The sequence below is a fragment of the Biomphalaria glabrata genome, chromosome 14 (genome assembly GCF_947242115.1).
Source record: "Biomphalaria glabrata chromosome 14, xgBioGlab47.1, whole genome shotgun sequence".
In the NCBI taxonomy this organism is placed as follows: Eukaryota; Metazoa; Mollusca; class Gastropoda; family Planorbidae; genus Biomphalaria; species Biomphalaria glabrata.
This window is the reverse complement of record NC_074724.1, coordinates 27489319-27512212: the sequence shown is the minus strand read 5'-3', so window position 1 is coordinate 27512212 and position 22894 is coordinate 27489319. Positions and strand designations below refer to the sequence as shown.

The 22894-nt window shown below is 35.0% G+C and overlaps 1 protein-coding gene across 3 annotated transcripts in view; it reads left to right on the top strand.

The window, feature by feature from the left end:
* LOC106074007 (dynein axonemal assembly factor 8-like) overlaps positions 1 to 22894 on the top strand; it is a 116464-nt gene that overhangs the window by 24530 nt on the left and 69040 nt on the right. For all 3 annotated transcript variants that reach the window (XM_056011362.1, XM_056011364.1, XM_056011361.1), the window contains exons 21-31: positions 1239 to 1421; positions 1780 to 1880; positions 2522 to 2694; positions 3825 to 4074; positions 5378 to 5573; positions 8083 to 8177; positions 8455 to 8572; positions 9730 to 9850; positions 10645 to 10735; positions 17656 to 17741; positions 18927 to 18996. In XM_056011362.1, the coding sequence (XP_055867337.1) occupies positions 1239 to 1421; positions 1780 to 1880; positions 2522 to 2694; positions 3825 to 4074; positions 5378 to 5573; positions 8083 to 8177; positions 8455 to 8572; positions 9730 to 9850; positions 10645 to 10735; positions 17656 to 17741; positions 18927 to 18996 (1484 nt within the window). The remainder of the gene's footprint in view (positions 1 to 1238; positions 1422 to 1779; positions 1881 to 2521; positions 2695 to 3824; positions 4075 to 5377; positions 5574 to 8082; positions 8178 to 8454; positions 8573 to 9729; positions 9851 to 10644; positions 10736 to 17655; positions 17742 to 18926; positions 18997 to 22894) is intronic.

The window sequence follows — 22894 nt, the reverse complement described above, 5'->3', positions numbered from 1 at the left end:
AGGAGCTGGTGATCCTAAGCGATCTTGCAGCACACAGTACTAAACCTTGGCAGAGCCTGCGATGCTGCTGATACTAAACTATATCAGCACTCTGCATGGAGAGAGGGGAACTGCTGTGTGGGCGACATCATACTTACCATAGCTAACACCTGGGCATTCATGTCATGGCTATAAAATGAAGGCCATAGATGTATGTATGGCTTCTGTAAGAGACGGCTTGAGAATACACAGGCCCAAAGACACATTTGAGACCGATTGGAAAGCTACTGCAAAAAAAACAGATGAAGACTGTGAAAATAGAACTTAAATTAAACCCAGGCAAACAAAAGCTTTTTCTGAATTGGGCTGTGGCAAAATATGTACACACCTAGTGCTGTATAGCCACATGACATTCTGCATTCCTTTAATCTTTGGATGGAAAGGCAAACCTTTATCTTAACTTGATTAATCTTGTATTATTTGTGCAGAGTAATTGATGCAGAAATCTTACACATTTTTTAAGCTACTTATGCTTGTAGTGATCTTACAGGTTTCCATTTGAATAAACCCAGTGATTGCCTCTAATATGTCAGGCCCAGGATTTGAACTGGGGACACTAGGGTTTAAGGATGTCTCCCTGGTCATGATTGATGCTTGGTCATGTTGTATGCACTCTGGACTGTTGTCTTGATGATCATGGGTTTGAGCTTTGTCTGATGACATCTCTAGGAGGTTTGGGCTTGTGTGTAATAATCTTCAATATTGAAGGCACATCAGAAAGATGTCAAACAATTTAATATTGAAGACACATCAGAAAGATGTCAAACAATTTAATATTGAAGACACATCAGAAAGATGTCAAACAATTTAATATTGAAGACACATCAGAAAGATGTCAAACAATTTAATATTGAAGACACATCAGAAAGATGTCCAACAATTTAATATTGAAGACACATCAGAAAGATGTCCAACAATTTAATATTGAAGACACATCAGAAAGATGTCAATCAATTTAATATTGAAGACACATCAGAAAGATGTCCAACAATTTAATATTGAAGACACATCAGAAAGATGTCCAACAATTTAATATTGAAGACACATCAGAAAGATGTCAAACAATTTAATATTGAAGACACATCAGAAAGATGTCCAACAATTTAGAGCTCATGTTTTTCCATCTTCCATATTTTGTTAGAAGTATATAAAGTTAGAGTACTTTTAAAGGGAAGTAACTTTGATGCTGTAATCCTCAGCCAAGTTCCTCAATGTCCTGCCATACACCAGGAGGACTCCAGTCCAGCCAGTTCTGTCAGACAGGACTGAGCTACTGGCCATGAAGTGGATGCCTGCACTCAGTACATACCAAGCCAAAGAGCTGACTCCTTATGAGGTTGGGGACATCAGGTGGAGGCAGAGTTTGAACGTATTGACATCAGGTTAGTTGGACAACCTTATACTCATGCATAATTTATAATTTATTAGTGCTTTTTTTAATTTTTGGAGCAATAGGGAGGTGTAATAAAAATAGTGATAATAAGTCCCAGGTACGACATCTGCTGATGCCCATCAGAAAGCTTGTAGAATATTTCTTTTTATTTGTTAGTGTGAACTTAAAATGTAATTATAAAACTCATTTCGCTTGTAAATGTTGAAATAAAAAATGCTAGTCGCAAGCTGGATTTTTATTTTGAATCTAAATTGATCTCCAAGAAGAACCTTGACCATTGTAAAGAGTGAGTTGTTACTTGAAATAAAAAAAAATATTATGAAACAGTTTTCTCTTTTTCTTTTCAGAGCCAGCATTGATTCTTGTTCTTAGGGGTGTCAGTATCATTCAGAACTTGAGAACCATTCTTGAGCAGCAGGAGTCACAACAGATCTCCAAGAAGGTTCAGGTCTGTTATCCAACATGTTTGAAATTTGATTTATTTCTAGTAACACTAAGCCCCTACTAAAGTTCTTTAATTTTGTTAAATGTGTATAATCCTTCACCATTTCCTCCTTATGGATTCCACTGCACTTTATCTGTTGCTCTGAATGAATAGCAAAACTAATGCAAACCCTGCCCCCCCCCCCCACCCCACTGAATCATATACGGATTTTTCTCCTGTTTAATTTGAATTTGAACGTAACTAAATAACTTTCCAAATCTGAGTTTATCTGCAATTTTTTTTTACTCTCTTCTCTGCCTGGAGTTGCTAAAATAAAATGGATAAAACTAATATTCTATTAATCCTAATATTTCTGCATTTGGGCTAAGAATAAACTGCCTGCCTTGACAGTGCCTTGTCTTGTGGTATGTTCTCTGGACTTTTGTGTCAATGGTCCAGGTTTGAACCCTGCCCACCAAGCTGCATGAGTTTGGGGCTAGGATGTAATAATCTTTAACTCCGAAGGAACATCTGTAACATCTCAAACAAAAAATCCTCTTTGCTGGAGCCCACTTTCAGCCATAGAATGATTATACCTGAAATTAACTAAAGAAATATAATTCAATAAAGTTGACATATTTCTTTCTTTTTATTTTTTTTTCCAGAAAGAGAAAAATTTACATTGGCTCATGTCCAACAACTCTTGTGAGTCTGAAGTTTTCACACGTCTTTTCTTTTACCAACATGACCTATATCCAGATCCACTTGCCAGGAGTCTGTTGCCTTATCTGCCACAGTTTAAACTTTATTTCAATATAACAGGGACTAATGTGTCTAGGTGAGTATTGACTAATGTGTCTAGGTGAGTATTTTGATTGTGAAAATTTTTTAAAAATTACAACATTGCCAATAAAATTTTTGTCTTTAATAAACAATTCATCAACCCACAATTGTTCATGCATCTAATTACAATAAAGAACTCTCATCTTAACAGTGTTGTTGTTGATGGTCATTGACTTGTTGCGCAAAAGTGCAAGTAGACAACTAAACCGATGAAGGCGTATTATATTTTACCTTATAACACTTGAAATAACTTGAATAACTTCTTTGTGAAGAAAACTAAATGTAACTTTTATTTCAATATAGACAAATAAACTTATATTTTAAACATGTTGGACTTCTTCAGTTGTAGAACTACTAAGGTTCATCTCGCACACTTTTTCATGTGGCTCTGGAGCCCTATTTTGGAGAGACACTCCTGCCCACAAATATCGCAGGTTAAGGTGGCTTTCGCTTCGGTGGTAGAGGAGCTGGCCATTTTTCGCATGTAGGTCCATGTTCTTTTGCTGTCCATAGCTTTCTTGGTCACTGACTCTCTCCATCTGGTGCAGTCTAGAGCTATGTCTTCCCAATGGTCAGTATTGCTGTTCACTGATTTGATGTCCCGTTGTCTGAGGGCTGTAAAGATGCTGGGAATACCTGTTCGCGCAAGGATCTCAGTATTTTAAACAAGTCTAACAATAAAGAACTGTCAACTTAAATTTTTAACAAATCAAACTGACAATAAAAACACATCTTTACACTTTGGCCTCTTGGAGTCATCTCCAGTTTTATATTTGCATTACACGAGACTCTATTATAATTTCATCATCCTCATTGCATTGCTGCCAACCAATCGCTAACTTCTTTCACCCTCACCTTAGAAACACACACTCCATAACAAGTGTCCAGTGTTTTTATTTTGCTTTATTTTTTTGTCTTTTTTTTTTGGGTTTTAATTTTTATATGAGCTGTTTGACACCATTATCTTTCCATCTCTTAATGGGATTTTTAAGTAACTAGAGGTCAACCTCTAATTAGCTAGAATGCTTTATCTTTTATTCCTTGGAAAAGGAAAGCTTACAAGGCCCATTCGTTACCAACTTTTCTCATTCTGAAATTGTCAGACGTTTTTGTTTTTCCTTTCAGTGAAAAGAGAGTTTTCTCCCTGAAGCCCCACCAGGAGCTGAACCTTGTGCAGGAAAACATCCTGGAGGATATGACTTTAGGCCAGCAGCTAATCACAACAGTCCTTCTCATTAAACCAGGAGCTGTCCAGAAATACAGTCACAGAATCTTCAAAAAAGTGGTCCAGGAGAGGTTTGAAATTATAGGCTTCAGGCTTCTGGTGCTGAATGAAAGCTTAGCTGAAATTTTTGTGGCTAGAATTTTTAGCAAGGTTAGGAAGTTTTTAAAATATATTTACTTTCTCATAATTTTCTTATCCAACATTAATGTATCCAACATTATTGTATCCAACATTAATATATACAGCATTAATGTATCCAACATTAATGCATCCAACATTATTGTATCCAACATTAATATATCCAACATTAATAATTCCAACATTATTGATTCCAACATTACTGTATCCAACATAAATGATTCCAAAATTACTGTATCCAACATTATTGTATCCAACATTAATGTATCCAACATTAATAATTCCAACATTATTGTATCCAACATAAATGTATCCAACATAAATGTATCCAACATAAATGTATCCAACATAAATGATTCCAACATTACTTTTTGTTTTAAAGAACAAGGACAGTGAAAAAAAAATGAAAGGGTCAGGTATTTATTTAAAACAGGTCAGCATCACTTGAGCCATACCTTTTTTCTGTAATTTATGCTCTCAGCCCGAGGACTGTACAAATGTCTGGTGAAACATTTTTAATGCTGTTTGATTTGTGTTTATTTTCCAACTTATGCAAAATGATTTTTGACCTAATCATAAGCTCTCAAGAAACAACACTTGTCATCATTATTCCAACAAGACCCCACTCTTATCACATTGGGGTCAACTAGGACTTGTACAAGAAACAACTAAACCATTGTGGCATAGAGATAATGAAATGAAAAACTTTATATTGTGTTGATGGTTGGTAGTTGACTGGAGGAGTTGTTGAACAAGTTGTGAGTCTGTTTACATGCAATGATATTACTTGGAGTTGCAAGTTCTTAAATGTCCACACCAACAATAGAACAAATAGTATAAACTATATTAATCCTGCCTTTTAGAACACAAAACTTTATTACAGCAAGAAGGGCACAGTCCATGTCATCCAGTTACCACTAGAGGTCTCTCCTTTGTTTGTTATTCTGTCTCTAACCTATTTCCGTTTTAACTTTTTAATGTACTGTCGCGTCACTAAGGAAATACCCAATTAAACCCAACTTCTATTTGTCTTACTATTGAGCCATTATACATATATACATATATATATATAGACATGTATATATGCATGTCTTTTTAGGCGTTTATCTAGTTGTTTATAACTCTACTTTGAGATGATCAAGATATTGAATAGTATTGATTTTTTTTTTCTTAATTATTTCAGTTCATAGGGATTAATCTTTTATATCCATAGACACTGGCTCATTTTTATCAGGCTTTTTTACATGCTTTTGTAAATAAATTTGATTGTTTATAATTCCTATGTAGACAATATACATGAATTAATTATATTCAGGACAATACTGAAAAGTTAAAGTCTGTTGAGGCTCTGACATGTGGTCCATCTGCTGTTCTGGCTCTCAGGCATCAAAATGCAGTAAAGCGTCTTATAGATCTGGTTGGACCTGAGGAGCCCACCACTGCACGCTGCCAAAACCAGTTTTTGTGGAGGGGCGAATTTGGCCGGGACATACATCACAATGGGATTTATTGTAAGTAGATATCCATAAGCTTTTTACAGGATCAAGGTCATTTTATATTTCAGTCCTAACCCAGTACAAGTTAAGTTTCCCACTTAAGCAAGATAGCAAATGTAACTATTCTTGGCAAGCGCTGTGAATCCATTGTTTGGAAAGCTATACAGATCATAATGAAGATTTTGGAAATTTTGATATTTTTGCATGTGTGGAGAAAGAAGTCTTCAGTATGAAGAATATAAGAGTTGTTTTTTTACAAAGCTTGCATCAACTATCTGACTGTCTGGTACAAGTTTTGAGCATGTTATTTCTCCAACTTCCTATTTTCAAATAAAGCTCAATCTTTGCAGTTATTTAATGTTCCTAAGAAAACGAATCAATTTTTAAAAAAGTAACCAATTAATTAATTGTTAATTTTGTTTGATATTGGAAAAGGGAAATAAATCTTACAATATTGAGATATATGGCTGTAAATGTGGCATTATTTCCCCTTATATAAATTTTTATTTTTTCAAAAAAGTTTTTTTTTTTTTTATTTTGCTTGTTTTATATGTGGACAGACAGATAGACAAATTGATTGCCAGCGTTTTTAAATCATATGTAACTATAAAGTAACAAGCACTGTTTAAACGTTGTTAGTTACATGTATTTGTATGCAATACAGCTTTCTGCTTGATGTGTGAATGAGCTTTGGATATCACGGCTGTACGTGTTTGACAGTAGAGAGCATAGTCTTCAATTCCAGTATAGTTTCTTGTGCATATCTCCTTGCCATAGTTTGAGCACCTTAGACTCCTCTGATCCTTTTTTTCTGGGCTCTGGCTCCATGTTTTTTATTCACCAATGTCTCCTATATTTTATTCTTATGCTTCTAGACCAAAATTGAAAATTAAAAAAAATTAATACATATATTACCTTTACCTCTCCCTTAGTCTGTTGGACAGCTGGGGCACCAGGCAAGATTTGTCGACCGTCTTTCTCCATTCCTCTCTGTCTTTTGCCTTAGAAAGAACCACTTTCAATGTCAGGCCTGTCCATTCTTTTATGTTGTCTTCCCATCGCTTTCTCAGTCTTCCTCGTCTTCTTTTTCCTGGTACTGTTCCCTGAAGGAAGGTCTTTGTGAGCCCCGAAGACCTTGTAATATTGCCATATATTTTTAGCTTGCATTTTTTTTAATGATAGTTAGCAGGCCTTCATGAGGTCCAATTGCTGCAGTAACCCTGTCTCTAATCTTTTAGTTTGTGATGCGGTCTTTAAATGTGATATCTAGGATCCTTCTGTAGCACCTTAATTCCATTGCTAGGATCCTCCTCTCTAACTCTGCAGTCAGCGTCCAGGACTCATATATATACATTTAAAAAAACCAAGCTGCTGCAAAGAGAGGTAATGCCTAGCAAAGTTATAATTGTTTTTTTTTCTCAGTTATTCCCCCGCCATCCTTGGTTCATTTTGCACCCAAACTCGGGAGGAAATTCATGGAAAACAAATATGAGAGCATTAAGCAAGAACTGTACAATTATTCTATCCTTCTACAGAGGGCTACTTTTTTTTAGTCATTGCAAACTTTTCTAAAGTTGTAACCTGCCCCTTAGGGCATTGATTAGATTCATAGTTACATATTCTAATACAGTTGACTTTCTAGAGTTCTAAGCAAGGCTGATAGTCTCATCCCATTAAAGTATTTTCGGATTACTAACAAAGAAAATGTGTTTTATATCATTAAGTATCCCCCCAACAGGCCCTTATTTATTATGAATAAAACACAAGCCTTCTACATGAAATGTGCAGATAGGAAACAAATCAAAGAAATTCTTTGCTTTGCTTAAAACTGGAATTACTTGTGTACTATTTGGTTATGGCTCGAGTTCGAATCCCGACTCAGAGTTGTGTTTGCTGAGTGCATAAGGGCAGCATGGGAATCTCCAGATACCGTACTTCCTTCCCCAACTGGTCTGCAAAAAAAAGATTGGGCCATATCGCAATGAGATTGTTATAAGCATGAAAGCTGCCATAGTACTATTGCATTCATGTATTAACATTTTTCCATTGAATATTTTGAGAATTGCTAATTTCTTGCTAACTTTTTTTGACAAGGGCTTTAAACTCAAAATGTAAAAAAAAAAAATGAGATGAATAACTCAGTTTATGCAAACAAATTAAACTTGTTATAAATTAAGAGTTTATACATAATAAGCTGTTTTAAATTGTTCATGAGGATAGCATATACATAAAAATAACTGGTTTTTGTTTGCAATGACTAGTTTATATCCAGTAGCCTATATAATAGATAGGATTCAGGAATTTTTATCTCACAAGAAAAGCTTGGCAAGGAAGGATGACAAGATTATCGTTTTCAACATACTAAATGCATTGAAGTCATATAATTAAGTATATAGACACAATTAGTATCCTACTGACTATAACATTAGTAATCTTTTAAATGGTAAAATTATAGATAATTCAAATTCATTTCAAAGTTCTATTTTTTTCTTCTAATAATATAATTCTAATAATATTATTGAAGGTTCTAAACTTTATGTGGATGCTGTCAGAGATATCAAACTTTTGTTCCCTGATGGTCTGTGTTGTGAGGATCACTTCCTGTTGGCCAGTGAAGGGGTAGGTAACATGAGCAGCACAGGTTTTCTATAAGATACACAGTCTGGGTTTTTTAAAATGCATGAAAAAAAAACTACAGTCTGGCTTTATAAACAGCTCATAAAAAAAACAATGTCTGGTTTTATAAAAGATTAATGAGTAACGCAATAATTCCTGTGGCTACGCAGCCCCAGCTGTGACCTACATATTTTGCCACAAAGAAACAAACACTAACCTTTAGGAGAAGCACACACTGTTACATAATGATAAATGTAAACCATTTCTTTTGTCATTTTAGATCTCTGCACCAGCTCAGGATAGTCTGATAGAAGTTAGCAGCACACTGACTCGTGAAGTAGTCATGACCCACAACAAGCCATACGTGGATGGACCACCAGGACAAGTCACAGTTGAAGGTATAAGCCTGAGTAGAGAGTTCTTCACTTGATTTATTCCATGTCTTTCCCCTTGAACCATCAGTTAATACAATACTTTAAAATTGAATCAAGTTTAATACCACTTCAACTTTATGAGTACTGATAAATAGTGCAAGACCTCTTGAGAGATTGGATAAAAATGAAAATGTTCAAACTCTAAAGAAGAGAATTGAACCTCTAACCCTCATTCACATGCCAATGTTTTTGTTGCTGCTGGTTTAATTATTATAATGAGCTTTGAAAAGTGTGATAATAAAATATAAGTATTCAGTGAGCAACAAAAAAAAAGCACTGACCTGAATATTCTACTTAAAGGGCAGATATTTTTAAGATATTATCATGTACTTTCAAATTGGGTACCAGAAACCTGTTAAATGGAGATTGCAGTTGATCTTTGAGTTTATTATTTTAAGGCATCTCTTCTAGTCCAAAGATTTAGAAAGAGCGTTGCCACTAAGATACTATCTTTGAGTCTGAAGAGTTCTAGCTACTGCCTCATAAACTGATGTAACTATTTCTTCTTCATTTAAAATTTCACATATTATGCATTTTAAACATTCTCTCGGAAATTAATTTTTTTTTATCCTAGCTCACATTTCCTTTAAAGAGCAGGATGAGGGCTTAAGGTGATAAACTCTCGGTTATTGTGACATTTCACCTGTTGAGATAACTCTCCATCTTTTGTAATATCCTCTTAAACTTATAAGTTTAATCCATGACATAAACACAATGTAAACATGATATAGACATGACATAAAAGTGACAGAAATGACATAAAAGTGACATAAGTATAACATAGACATAATATAAACGTGTCATAAACTCAACATAATCATTCATATCACAAAATTCAACATTAACATGGCATAAATGCAACATAAATGTGATATAAATTCAACATTAACATGACATAAATACAACATAAATGTGATATAAATTCAACATAAACATGACATAAATAAAACATAAATGTGATATAAATTCAACATTAACATTACATAAATACAACATAAATGTGATATAAATACAACATTAACATGACATAAATACAACATAAATGTGATATAAATTCAACATTAACATGACATAAATACATGTTACTTTGGCATGACTTGCGAAACATTCTGTCTCTACAGATGTGCACAGTTTGCTGATGCAGACAATTTGTCTTGTCTTTAACCCATATCTCATGAAAATGACCTCCAGGAGCAAAGATGTCCTTGGCATTGACCTCATTTCTCACATTATGGCAAATGGGTATGTCTATAAGTTACAGCAAGACACTTTACCTGTTAACATAAAACTGCTAAGTTTTCTTCAAGTGCTATTTAAACATTCATTCTCAAAATAACTTGTACATAAAATCAAAGTAATTGTTTGTAAATAAATTCTGAAGATACTAATAAAAGCTCTTAAAGACAAACTTACTGAATGATTGTTATGATATGTTCAGCAGCGAGATTGAGCAGCTGTTGGTGTAGAAAAAAACCCCATACAAGATGGCTCTTGTATATGATTTAGACTCAAGGGGGCTGCTAAATGTCATCTTGTCTTAAACGCCCAAATCCGTACCTCTAACTTGTATTCAAACAGTCCTCTTAGGTTACATTTCTCAGTTGGTCTAATCATTAGTTTCTATCATATACACAGCTATAATATCTTAGTGAATGTATCCCAGTCTGGTAGTACCTTTACAATAATAAAGATTTATTATTATTATTGTATTATATTATTATTATTATATTATTATTATTATGTTAGAAAGGAACGAGGATTCATTCTCTGCCAGGGTCGAGTTTCACTAAAGAGAAACACAATTGATTATAGTCCCTTTAATAATATTATTATTGTTGTTATCGTTGTCATTGTTTTTATCATTGTCATTGTTGTTATTGTGGTGCTTGTTGTTATTGTTATTATTACTATCCTTATCATTATTGTTACCAAAGCATTGAAAAAGATGGATTCATGACTTAGAGCTCATCTGTAGTGTTTGTAACTGCAAATGATGAGTGTCCATTATACCAACTAGTTTTGATTCTTTTGTTCAGGTTTCAGATGGTTGGTGCCAGACTTGTCTGGATGACACAGAAACAGGCTGAATGCTTTCTTGCCATCAGAGGATGTGGTCAGCTAGAACTGGTCAGTAGTTTTATGTAGCTAAATATGATAATTAACAATGGCATTGTCAGAAAACTTAATTGTTTTGATCAGATACCAATAGTAACTAAAAATATATTTAAATATCTTTACTAAATGCATTAATGATGTAAGAATGGGTTCAGGTAACATCTTGCACTTTCTACTAGATAAAACAAAACTGGAAAGATCTTCTGTGCACTTTCTACTAGATAAAACAAAACTAAAAAGATCTTCTGTGCACTTTCTACTAGATAAAACAAAACTAAAAAGATCTTCTGTGCACTTTCTACTAGATAAAACAAAACTAGAAAGATCTTCTGTGCACTTTCTACTAGATAAAACAAAACTAGAAAGATCTTCTGTGCACTTTCTACTAGATAAAACAAAACTAGAAAGATCTTCTGTGCACTTTCTACTAGATAAAACAAAACTAGAAAGATCTTCTGTGCACTTTCTACTAGATAAAACAGAACTAGAAAGATCTTCTGTGCACTTTCTACTAGATAAAACAGAACTAGAAAGATCTTCTGTGCACTTTCTACTAGATAAAACAAAACTAGAAAGATCTTCTGTGCACTTTCTACTAGATAAAACAGAACTAGAAAGATCTTCTGTGCACTTTCTACTAGATAAAACAGAACTAGAAAGATCTTCTGTGCACTTTCTACTAGATAAAACAGAACTAGAAAGATCTTCTGTGCACTTTCTACTAATTAAAACAGAACTAGAAAGATCTTCTTTGCACTTTCTACTAATTAAAACAGAACTAGAAAGATCTTCTGTGCACTTTCTACTAATTAAAACAGAACTAGAAAGATCTTCTGTGCACTTTCTACTAGATAAAACAGAACTAGAAAGATCTTCTGTGCACTTTCTACTAATTAAAACAGAACTAGAAAGATCTTCTGTGCACTTTCTACTAGATAAAACAAAACTAGAAAGATCTTCTGTGCACTTTCTACTAGATAAAACAAAACTAGAAAGATCTTCTGTGCACTTTCTACTAGATAAAACAAAACTAGAAAGATCTGTGCACTTTCTACTAGATAAAACAGAACTAGAAAGATCTTCTGTGCACTTTCTACTAGATAAAACAAAACTAGAAAGATCTTCTGTGCACTTTCTACTAGATAAAACAAAACTAAAAAGATCTTCTGTGCACTTTCTACTAGATAAAACAAAACTAGAAAGATCTTCTGTGCACTTTCTACTAGATAAAACAAAACTAGAAAGATCTTCTGTGCACTTTCTACTAGATAAAACAAAACTAGAAAGATCTTCTGTGCACTTTCTACTAGATAAAACAAAACTAGAAAGATCTTCTGTGCACTTTCTACTAGATAAAACAGAACTAGAAAGATCTTCTGTGCACTTTCTACTAGATAAAACAAAACTAGAAAGATCTTCTGTGCACTTTCTACTAGATAAAACAGAACTAGAAAGATCTTCTGTGCACTTTCTACTAGATAAAACAGAACTAGAAAGATCTTCTGTGCACTTTCTACTAATTAAAACAGAACTAGAAAGATCTTCTTTGCACTTTCTACTAATTAAAACAGAACTAGAAAGATCTTCTGTGCACTTTCTACTAGATAAAACAAAACTAGAAAGATCTTCTGTGCACTTTCTACTAGATAAAACAGAACTAGAAAGATCTTCTGTGCACTTTCTACTAGATAAAACAGAACTAGAAAGATCTTCTGTGCACTTTCTACTAATTAAAAACAGAACTAGAAAGATCTTCTTTGCACTTTCTACTAATTAAAACAGAACTAGAAAGATCTTCTGTGCACTTTCTACTAATTAAAACAGAACTAGAAAGATCTTCTGTGCACTTTCTACTAGATAAAACAAAACTAGAAAGATCTTCTCTGCACTTTCTACTAGATAAAACAAAACTAGAAAGATCTTCTGTGCACTTTCTACTAGATAAAACAAAACTAGAAAGATCTTCTGTGCACTTTCTACTAGATAAAACAAAACTAGAAAGATCTTCTGTGCACTTTCTACTAGATAAAACAAAACTAGAAAGATCTGTGCACTTTCTACTAGATAAAACAGAACTAGAAAGATCTTCTGTGCACTTTCTACTAGATAAAACAAAACTAGAAAGATCTTCTGTGCACTTTCTACTAGATAAAACAGAACTAGAAAGATCTTCTGTGCACTTTCTACTAGATAAAACAAAACTAGAAAGATCTTCTGTGCACTTTCTACTAGATAAAACAGAACTAGAAAGATCTTCTGTGCACTTTCTACTAGATAAAACAAAACTAGAAAGATCTTCTCTGCACTTTCTACTAGATAAAACAAAACTAAAAAGATCTTCTGTGCACTTTCTACTAGATAAAACAAAACTAGAAAGATCTTCTGTGCACTTTCTACTAGATAAAACAAAACTAGAAAGATCTTCTGTGCACTTTCTACTAGATAAAACAAAACTAGAAAGATCTTCTGTGCACTTTCTACTAGATAAAACAAAACTAGAAAGATCTTCTGTGCACTTTCTACTAGATAAAACAGAACTAGAAAGATCTTCTGTGCACTTTCTACTAGATAAAACAGAACTAGAAAGATCTTCTGTGCACTTTCTACTAGATAAAACAAACTAGAAAGATCTTCTGTGCACTTTCTACTAGATAAAACAGAACTAGAAAGATCTTCTGTGCACTTTCTACTAGATAAAACAGAACTAGAAAGATCTTCTGTGCACTTTCTACTAGATAAAACAAAACTAGAAAGATCTTCTGTGCACTTTCTACTAGATAAAACAAAACTAGAAAGATCTTCTGTGCACTTTCTACTAGATAAAACAGAACTAGAAAGATCTTCTGTGCACTTTCTACTAGATAAAACAGAACTAGAAAGATCTTCTGTGCACTTTCTACTAGATAAAACAAAACTAGAAAGATCTTCTGTGCACTTTCTACTAGATAAAACAGAACTAGAAAGATCTTCTGTGCACTTTCTACTAGATAAAACAGAACTAGAAAGATCTTCTGTGCACTTTCTACTAGATAAAACAGAACTAGAAAGATCTTCTGTGCACTTTCTACTAATTAAAACAGAACTAGAAAGATCTTCTGTGCACTTTCTACTAGATAAAACAGAACTAGAAAGATCTTCTGTGCACTTTCTACTAATTAAAACAGAAACTAGAAAGATCTTCTGTGCACTTTCTACTAGATAAAACAGAACTAGAAAGATCTTCTGTGCACTTTCTACTAATTAAAACAGAACTAGAAAGATCTTCTGTGCACTTTCTACTAGATAAAACAAAACTAGAAAGATCTTCTGTGCACTTTCTACTAGATAAAACAAAACTAGAAAGATCTTCTGTGCACTTTCTACTAGATAAAACAAAACTAGAAAGATCTGTGCACTTTCTACTAGATAAAACAGAACTAGAAAGATCTTCTGTGCACTTTCTACTAGATAAAACAAAACTAGAAAGATCTTCTGTGCACTTTCTACTAGATAAAACAAAACTAAAAAGATCTTCTGTGCACTTTCTACTAGATAAAACAAAACTAGAAAGATCTTCTGTGCACTTTCTACTAGATAAAACAAAACTAGAAAGATCTTCTGTGCACTTTCTACTAGATAAAACAAAACTAGAAAGATCTTCTGTGCACTTTCTACTAGATAAAACAAAACTAGAAAGATCTTCTGTGCACTTTCTACTAGATAAAACAAAACTAGAAAGATCTTCTGTGCACTTTCTACTAGATAAAACAGAACTAGAAAGATCTTCTGTGCACTTTCTACTAGATAAAACAAAACTAGAAAGATCTTCTGTGCACTTTCTACTAGATAAAACAGAACTAGAAAGATCTTCTGTGCACTTTCTACTAGATAAAACAGAACTAGAAAGATCTTCTGTGCACTTTCTACTAATTAAAACAGAACTAGAAAGATCTTCTTTGCACTTTCTACTAATTAAAACAGAACTAGAAAGATCTTCTGTGCACTTTCTACTAGATAAAACAAAACTAGAAAGATCTTCTGTGCACTTTCTACTAGATAAAACAGAACTAGAAAGATCTTCTGTGCACTTTCTACTAGATAAAACAGAACTAGAAAGATCTTCTGTGCACTTTCTACTAATTAAAACAGAACTAGAAAGATCTTCTTTGCACTTTCTACTAATTAAAACAGAACTAGAAAGATCTTCTGTGCACTTTCTACTAATTAAAACAGAACTAGAAAGATCTTCTGTGCACTTTCTACTAGATAAAACAAAACTAGAAAGATCTTCTCTGCACTTTCTACTAGATAAAACAAAACTAGAAAGATCTTCTGTGCACTTTCTACTAGATAAAACAAAACTAGAAAGATCTTCTGTGCACTTTCTACTAGATAAAACAAAACTAGAAAGATCTTCTGTGCACTTTCTACTAGATAAAACAAAACTAGAAAGATCTGTGCACTTTCTACTAGATAAAACAGAACTAGAAAGATCTTCTGTGCACTTTCTACTAGATAAAACAAAACTAGAAAGATCTTCTGTGCACTTTCTACTAGATAAAACAGAACTAGAAAGATCTTCTGTGCACTTTCTACTAGATAAAACAAAACTAGAAAGATCTTCTGTGCACTTTCTACTAGATAAAACAGAACTAGAAAGATCTTCTGTGCACTTTCTACTAGATAAAACAAAACTAGAAAGATCTTCTCTGCACTTTCTACTAGATAAAACAGAACTAGAAAGATCTTCTGTGCACTTTCTACTAGATAAAACAAAACTAGAAAGATCTTCTCTGCACTTTCTACTAGATAAAACAAAACTAGAAAGATCTTCTGTGCACTTTCTACTAGATAAAACAAAACTAGAAAGATCTTCTGTGCACTTTCTACTAGATAAAACAGAACTAGAAAGATCTTCTGTGCACTTTCTACTAGATAAAACAAAACTAGAAAGATCTTCTGTGCACTTTCTACTAGATAAAACAGAACTAGAAAGATCTTCTGTGCACTTTCTACTAGATAAAACAAAACTAGAAAGATCTTCTGTGCACTTTCTACTAGATAAAACAAAACTAGAAAGATCTTCTGTGCACTTTCTACTAGATAAAACAAAACTAGAAAGATCTTCTGTGCACTTTCTACTAGATAAAACAAAACTAGAAAGATCTTCTGTGCACTTTCTACTAGATAAAACAAAACTAGAAAGATCTTCTGTGCACTTTCTACTAGATAAAACAAAACTAGAAAGATCTTCTGTGCACTTTCTACTAGATAAAACAAAACTAGAAAGATCTTCTGTGCACTTTCTACTAGATAAAACAAAACTAGAAAGATCTTCTGTGCACTTTCTACTAGATAAAACAGAACTAGAAAGATCTTCTGTGCACTTTCTACTAGATAAAACAAAACTAGAAAGATCTTCTGTGCACTTTCTACTAGATAAAACAGAACTAGAAAGATCTTCAATGCATTTTCTACTAGATAAAACAAAACTAGAAAGATCTTCTGTGCACTTTCTACTAGATAAAACAGAACTAGAAAGATCTTCTGTGCACTTTCTACTAGATAAAACAAAACTAGAAAGATCTTCTGTGCACTTTCTACTAGATAAAACAGAACTAGAAAGATCTTCTGTGCACTTTCTACTAGATAAAACAGAACTAGAAAGATCTTCTGTGCACTTTCTACTAGATAAAACAAAACTAGAAAGATCTTCTCTGCACTTTCTACTAGATAAAACAGAACTAAAAAGATCTTCTGTGCACTTTCTACTAGATAAAACAAAACTAGAAAGATCTTCTGTGCACTTTCTACTAGATAAAACAAAACTAGAAAGATCTTCTGTGCACTTTCTACTAGATAAAACAAAACTAGAAAGATCTTCTGTGCACTTTCTACTAGATAAAACAAAACTAGAAAGATCTTCTGTGCACTTTCTACTAGATAAAACAAAACTAGAAAGATCTTCTGTGCACTTTCTACTAGATAAAACAAAACTAGAAAGATCTTCTGTGCACTTTCTACTAGATAAAACAAAACTAGAAAGATCTTCTGTGCACTTTCTACTAGATAAAACAAAACTAGAAAGATCTTCTGTGCACTTTCTACTAGATAAAACAAAACTAGAAAGATCTTCTGTGCACTTTCTACTAGATAAAACAAAACTAGAAAGATCTTCTGTGCACTTTCTACTAGATAAAACAAAACTAGAAAGATCTTCTGTGCACTTTCTACTAGATTAAGAGCCTGGTAGCAAAACAGTAGAAATATTCTTGTGATGTTTTTTTTTTTTTTTTTGGTGATAATTTGCTGGCTTTGGGCTTGAATTTTCATGGGAGTCCATGCCGTCAGCAAAATAAAAATGGTTGGTCATTGTACAGGCTATGTAACTTGACCAGTATGGCTGGTTAGTCATGTGATATGTGTTCTGGACTTTCATCTTGATAGTCCCAGGTTTGAACCAGCAGAGGTTTTGGGTATGATGTAATAATCTTCTATTCTGAGGAAACATCTGAAACATATAAAACACTGAAGGAACATCTGAAACATATACAACAAACAGACCAGAACTTGAATTTTAACCATTAACCCTAACCATAATCTTTAACCACTAACCCTAAACCTGATCATTAAAACAAGTGAATGTAACAATAGACACTTTGATTGGAACTTTAACATATTAGGTCTTAGTATATTTTATTATCCAATCCTATAAATGACATTATCCACGATTATTTTTTCCAGTCAAAGTTACTGGAGATAGATACTGCAATCAAATACTGATCTTGGGACACATTGACCTGTGGGGAAATAGTTCCCAAACTTCTGGGCTCTTACTCCCCTTCCCAATACCAACAAAGGTTATTGTGTTCTTGAGAAGTGGATAGTTGTATATACCCATACATTAGTCAATGAATGATCATCAATGGTTGTTTTGTATGTTGTATCTACAGATTGGTCACTTGTGCTCTGGACCTTGTCTGATAGTTGCCATGGAAAGGGACAATGCTGTCCTGGCATTTGACTCCATTTTGACTCAGTAAGTATATTACAACTCTCAAGTAGATAAAAACTGAAATCTATGTATTAGTGCTTTCTCTAATCTTGCTCCTAAAAAAACAGACTTGTTTCAAACCCTCACTTTTTTCAAATGAAACAAAAGTAAAGTTATGTTTCTTTTTTTAGATGATGTAAAGGTCATCTGCTTCTGTAAAAGTAAAAAGAAAGTTCCCCTTTCAAACCTTGTGGTCTATAGGGCAGATGATGTAAAGGGTGTCAAGTGGCCAGCACAACGACCAACCGCCTTTACTTTTTCCTTAACTAATGTCAGGTACTCATTAGAGCTGAGTGGACTCAGAGGTGCCAAAGATCCCGAAATTAAATATCCCAGTCTTCACCAGGATTCGAACCTGGGACCCCCAGTTCAGAAGCCAACCGCTTTACCGCTCAGCCACCATGCCTCCATCTGCTTCTGTGGCCCATGAGGTGTCCTGATTGGGTATTTAAGGTCAGAACAAGATTTTATGTGCGAGATGGTTTGAATTGTATGTGGCACACAGTTCCCTCTTTGAATGGAAGAAGTGGATATCTTAACTCCTGCTCTTCATGCCCTGTCCCCAATGTGCTGCATTTAACTTCAACAGTTTGAGAATCACATGCTCTGACTTGTGTTGGAACTTACATGCATTACAGAGATTTCTGACTGACTTTGACCTACTTTACATAAAGACTGACAAATTTACCCCATTACAGGTACATTATGCCCTACTTCAGTAAGTAGACCAACCTACTTTACAAATTGACTAGTTTTGGTGTCTAGGTTGAGTCTGAGAACAGAGGCGGCCTTAACAATACGCTGGGCCCGGGCAAGTGTCATACAAGCAGTAATAAGTGTAGACATATATACACCGTACCACATTACGCTATAAGGCTCGTCTGCCTCGAATGCTGTGAGCCTTACTGGCAATACAGTATTTCAAAACCAAAAAATGCAATGTTAAGCGCTTTCGTTATAGTTGTCATCTTATAGATGCCAGGCAGGCGACCAAAATAGTGAGTAACAAGTCCTCGTTTATGAGAACTGGTCTGGTTTCTGAAGCAGACGGTGACAAGGTAATCTCCTAAAACAGTGACCCCTGGGAATAGCCCCACTCGCCACCCCCTAAAAACCAGCTCTGAAAGTCTATGACATGGAAGATGTTTGAAGTCATTGATTTTATTGCAGATCTAGTGAAGGCATAAGGATTATGAAAGAATATGGACACCATTTGATCCGAGCCTCGAGCATTAAACAGGTAGGAATAGGAGTTCTCTTCATTAGCATTTACATCTACAGCATCCAAAGTCATCGCAGGCCTTTTAGGTGCAGGGACCGATGGTTTGGAAATATTTGGGCCCCAGACAACTGGGTATGTGTGGGCCAATCTGTAAATCCCCCTTCCGGTCCCATATGTCGAAACCCTTCAAATCTTATACAAGAAGCATCATTCAATTATTGAGAACCTCTTCAGATTAGTTTGCCTTTTAAACTTATTCATATCTGTTAGGATCTCACGGCGTCTTATGCCTACATTATATTTGTTAACAGCGCAATATCAATCACATTTTTTATTATTAGATCTATTCAGCTCTATAACTTTGGTATTTTTTTTTTAATGTGTAAATAACAAGGGAGTTTATTCAGTTGCAATTTACTTACAGTGAAATGAATTTTTGGTTAGCTCCCTTACAATTCAAACCGTCTGTAAATATTGAATTATAAACCATGCGTTGTGTTTAATAATTCATGGCTATTCAAGCAATTTGTAAGGTAATGCATACCATGAACTGTATCGCTTATGAGGGTGCACATTATATCATGGTAATGATTTTACAACGCATCCCAAAGTATGTTTTTTTCTTATATGTCATAAATAAAACATTTGCCATTTGCTGGAAGATCCTAGATGTTATCATTAAATTCGATTTTGGTAAAAGTAATAACAGAACTTTATAACTGAAGTTTGTTGGCAACTGAAAATAATTTTTATGTGCGCTAGCACGTTGTGTGAACTGCATGTGTGCAGAGTTAAAGCGGAAATTAGGAGGAGTGTCACAAACAGCTCAGGGGCAAGTAACTGTCACGCAACTAATGCATCTGAAAAGTGAGAGTGACCCGCTGATGAGGACAAAAAATGATTACGTCATTCTGCTAGTTTTTTTTTCTTTTTTTTTTTTCTATTTCTTCATCCGTTTTAATGGAAGTTGCTAGGGACATCGCTATTTCCTCTTTCATTAAATGTTGCGAATCATGCGAGGGGGGGGGGGGGATTAAGGTTTTAAAAGGGGTGGATAAGGTGGTTCGGGCGCGCTTTGGCAAAAAGGGGCTGGGGATGAGGAAGGTACTATCAGGGACAATGGCATCTCGTGTAACAGAATGTTCCATCATCCACATTGGGCCTGATAAGCAAGCGCATGACCTCGGTGCCGGACAAAAGCACGGGGACGCCTGTGGCACCGCAGTGCGGACAACACATGTTGTGAACACAATAGATAGCAAAATTCACGTACGAACTCCATTGTGGCTAGGGAACGTCCCAGTACGAAATTATTTAAAATTAGTTACACTGATGAGAACTTATAAATCTTGGTCATGTTGATTTTTTAATTAGTTCATCTATGTTGTGTTTATGGCCGCCCGCAGGATTTTTTTGCAGCGCGGTTCAAGCTTCCCCCCTATGGCTGAAAGTTGTAGCTAGTGTAGGCTAGTCTATTACCACATTCATTTATCTTTACTTATGTACATCAGTGGAAGCACTACTTGTTCAGTTGCTATTTAGATTTTAATTAATTTGATGGTGCAAAAAAAAAAAAAAGGCTAGAATTTTGTTACTCAGAATCCAGGGAGTACGGTATTGAATACACGAGTATCGTTATCGAATACATCTGTTCCAGTGTAAACTTGACGTCATCACTTATATATTTCTAGTGACACACCTTCATTCCCCTCCCCCGCCCCGGCCAATAATGATTGTTTCCAGTCACGTGACCCCCAGTGTCCGCTGCCGCCTTGTTTGCGTTAGCGTCAAATTTTGTTCCATCAGAGGTGGATTATGGTCATCCATTTTACTGCTTTACCTCTGAGACCTGGCTCTGGGGCATGAGGGGAATAGACTCACTCCTCTCTCTCTCTCCCTCCTTTCTTTCTCTCGCTCTCTTTTCATCCCCATCTCTGCCTTTCCATCGCTCTCTCTCTCTCCCCTCATCGTTTGAAAGTTGGAAGGTGTCAGCCCGTTGTCACACACAATTTGCATGGTTTAAATTTATAAGAAATACGAGACACATAGTCAGCCACGCCACAGCCTACAGCCAAGTGTGACACGCCGTTGACTACACTTACTTTATAGCTTACATTACTACGTGTCACGCCATATCCTACACTCACTGATGTCACGCTAAGTCCACAGCCAAGTGTGACACGCTGTTGACTACACTTACTTCATAGCTTACATTACTACGTGTCACGCCATATCCTACACTCACTGATGTCACGCTAAGTCTACAACCAAGTGCAGTGTTTCTCAAACTGTGTGCCGCGGCATAGTGTGCCGCCGAAGATTTGCAGGTGTGCCGCGGGAGTTTTCAGAAAGCCACAAGTGCAGCGTTACACAATCTGCCTACTATTAATTTTTTTTTACGTTGCGATGACATCCCCATTTGCAATGACCAGTAATAGTAGTGTGTCGCTCCATATTGACGGAAAGGGTTGTTAGCTCTTCAGGTTATGGCCGTTATGGCATTGTCCACTATACAAATATTATTATAATGACTCAAATGTAGGCCGCCTTAGCAGACTCACGTCAGTTCTTCAATTGGTTACGATAATAATGTGATAGTAAATGTTATTGTTTTGTCAGCCCCGTCCTGTTAGTGTAACCCAATAACCCACAATGCTGGCATGTTGAAAGAATGTGCTCATTAACAGATTATGTGGGGGGGAGTAATTGAATTCCTTTTAAGCCTATATATATATGGACGATCTAACTTGAATAAACCAGCATTTAATCTTTAAACAGACAAGCAAGTGTTTGTTAGTCTGTACTAGCCTACTATTACAAATAATAAGCGTTGTGTTTCATGTAAATTGTTTAGGTGAATTTTAATAATAACAAATTTTCAATAAGCATTATTCATTGTTATCCATGGAGAAATACGTTAGCAAGAATGAAACTGCGCAAGCGTTAAATGAAAAGCAAGGAACCAAACGAAGGTACAAAGAAGATTACATCGGATATGGTTTCATATCTTCGGGAACTGAAGATGCTCCATTGCCATTCTGTCTGATCTGCAATGCAACTCTGTCGAATGAGGCGCTTGTTCCAAGCAAATTGAAGAGACACATGGAAACAAAACATCCAGCTGTAAAAGCGCAACCGAAGGAATACTTTGAAAACATCAGGGCTCAACAAAATAAACAAGCTAAGAAACTTACGAACTACCTAAAGCTGCCAGAAAAGGGATTAATTGCAAGTATATATAGCTCAGTTATTAGCAAAACGCAAGAAAGCACACACAGAGGCTGAATCAGTCATTGCACCAGCTTTAGCAATAGTTGTTGAAACTATTCTTGGACCCGATGCCGCCGAAAAAATTAAAAAAGTTCCTTTGTCAAATGATACTATCTCGCGCAGAATTGAAGACTTATCGTCAGATTTACAAGATCAAATCTGCGAACACTTCGACGTGACTGACGATGAAGTGTCTCTGCTGTAGTCTCTTCAAGTTGATGAATCCACAGACGTTAGCGACAAAGCCCAGCTGCTAGCTTTTATTCGGTTCATAAAGGATGAAAAATGTGTCAACAAATTCTTATTTTGAAAAGACTTACAAACTACGACCAAAGGCGAAGATATTTTCAAAGTGGTGAACGAAAACATTTTGCTATTCAAACTACAGTGGAGAAACTGTGTCAGCGTTTGCACCGATGGCTGTCCTTCCATGAAAGGAAATAGAAAGAGATTCGTCACTCTTGTGCGTCAAGAAAATCCAAATGTATTAGTTGTTCACTGCATGATCCACAGAGAAGCTCTTGCCTTCAAATCTTTTCCGAAAGATTTGATGTCTGTTCTGGACCAAGTGATTGAAGTTGTAAACTTCATCAAATCTCGACCGCTTGCATCCCGACTTTTCTCTCAGCTCTGTGAAGCAATGGAC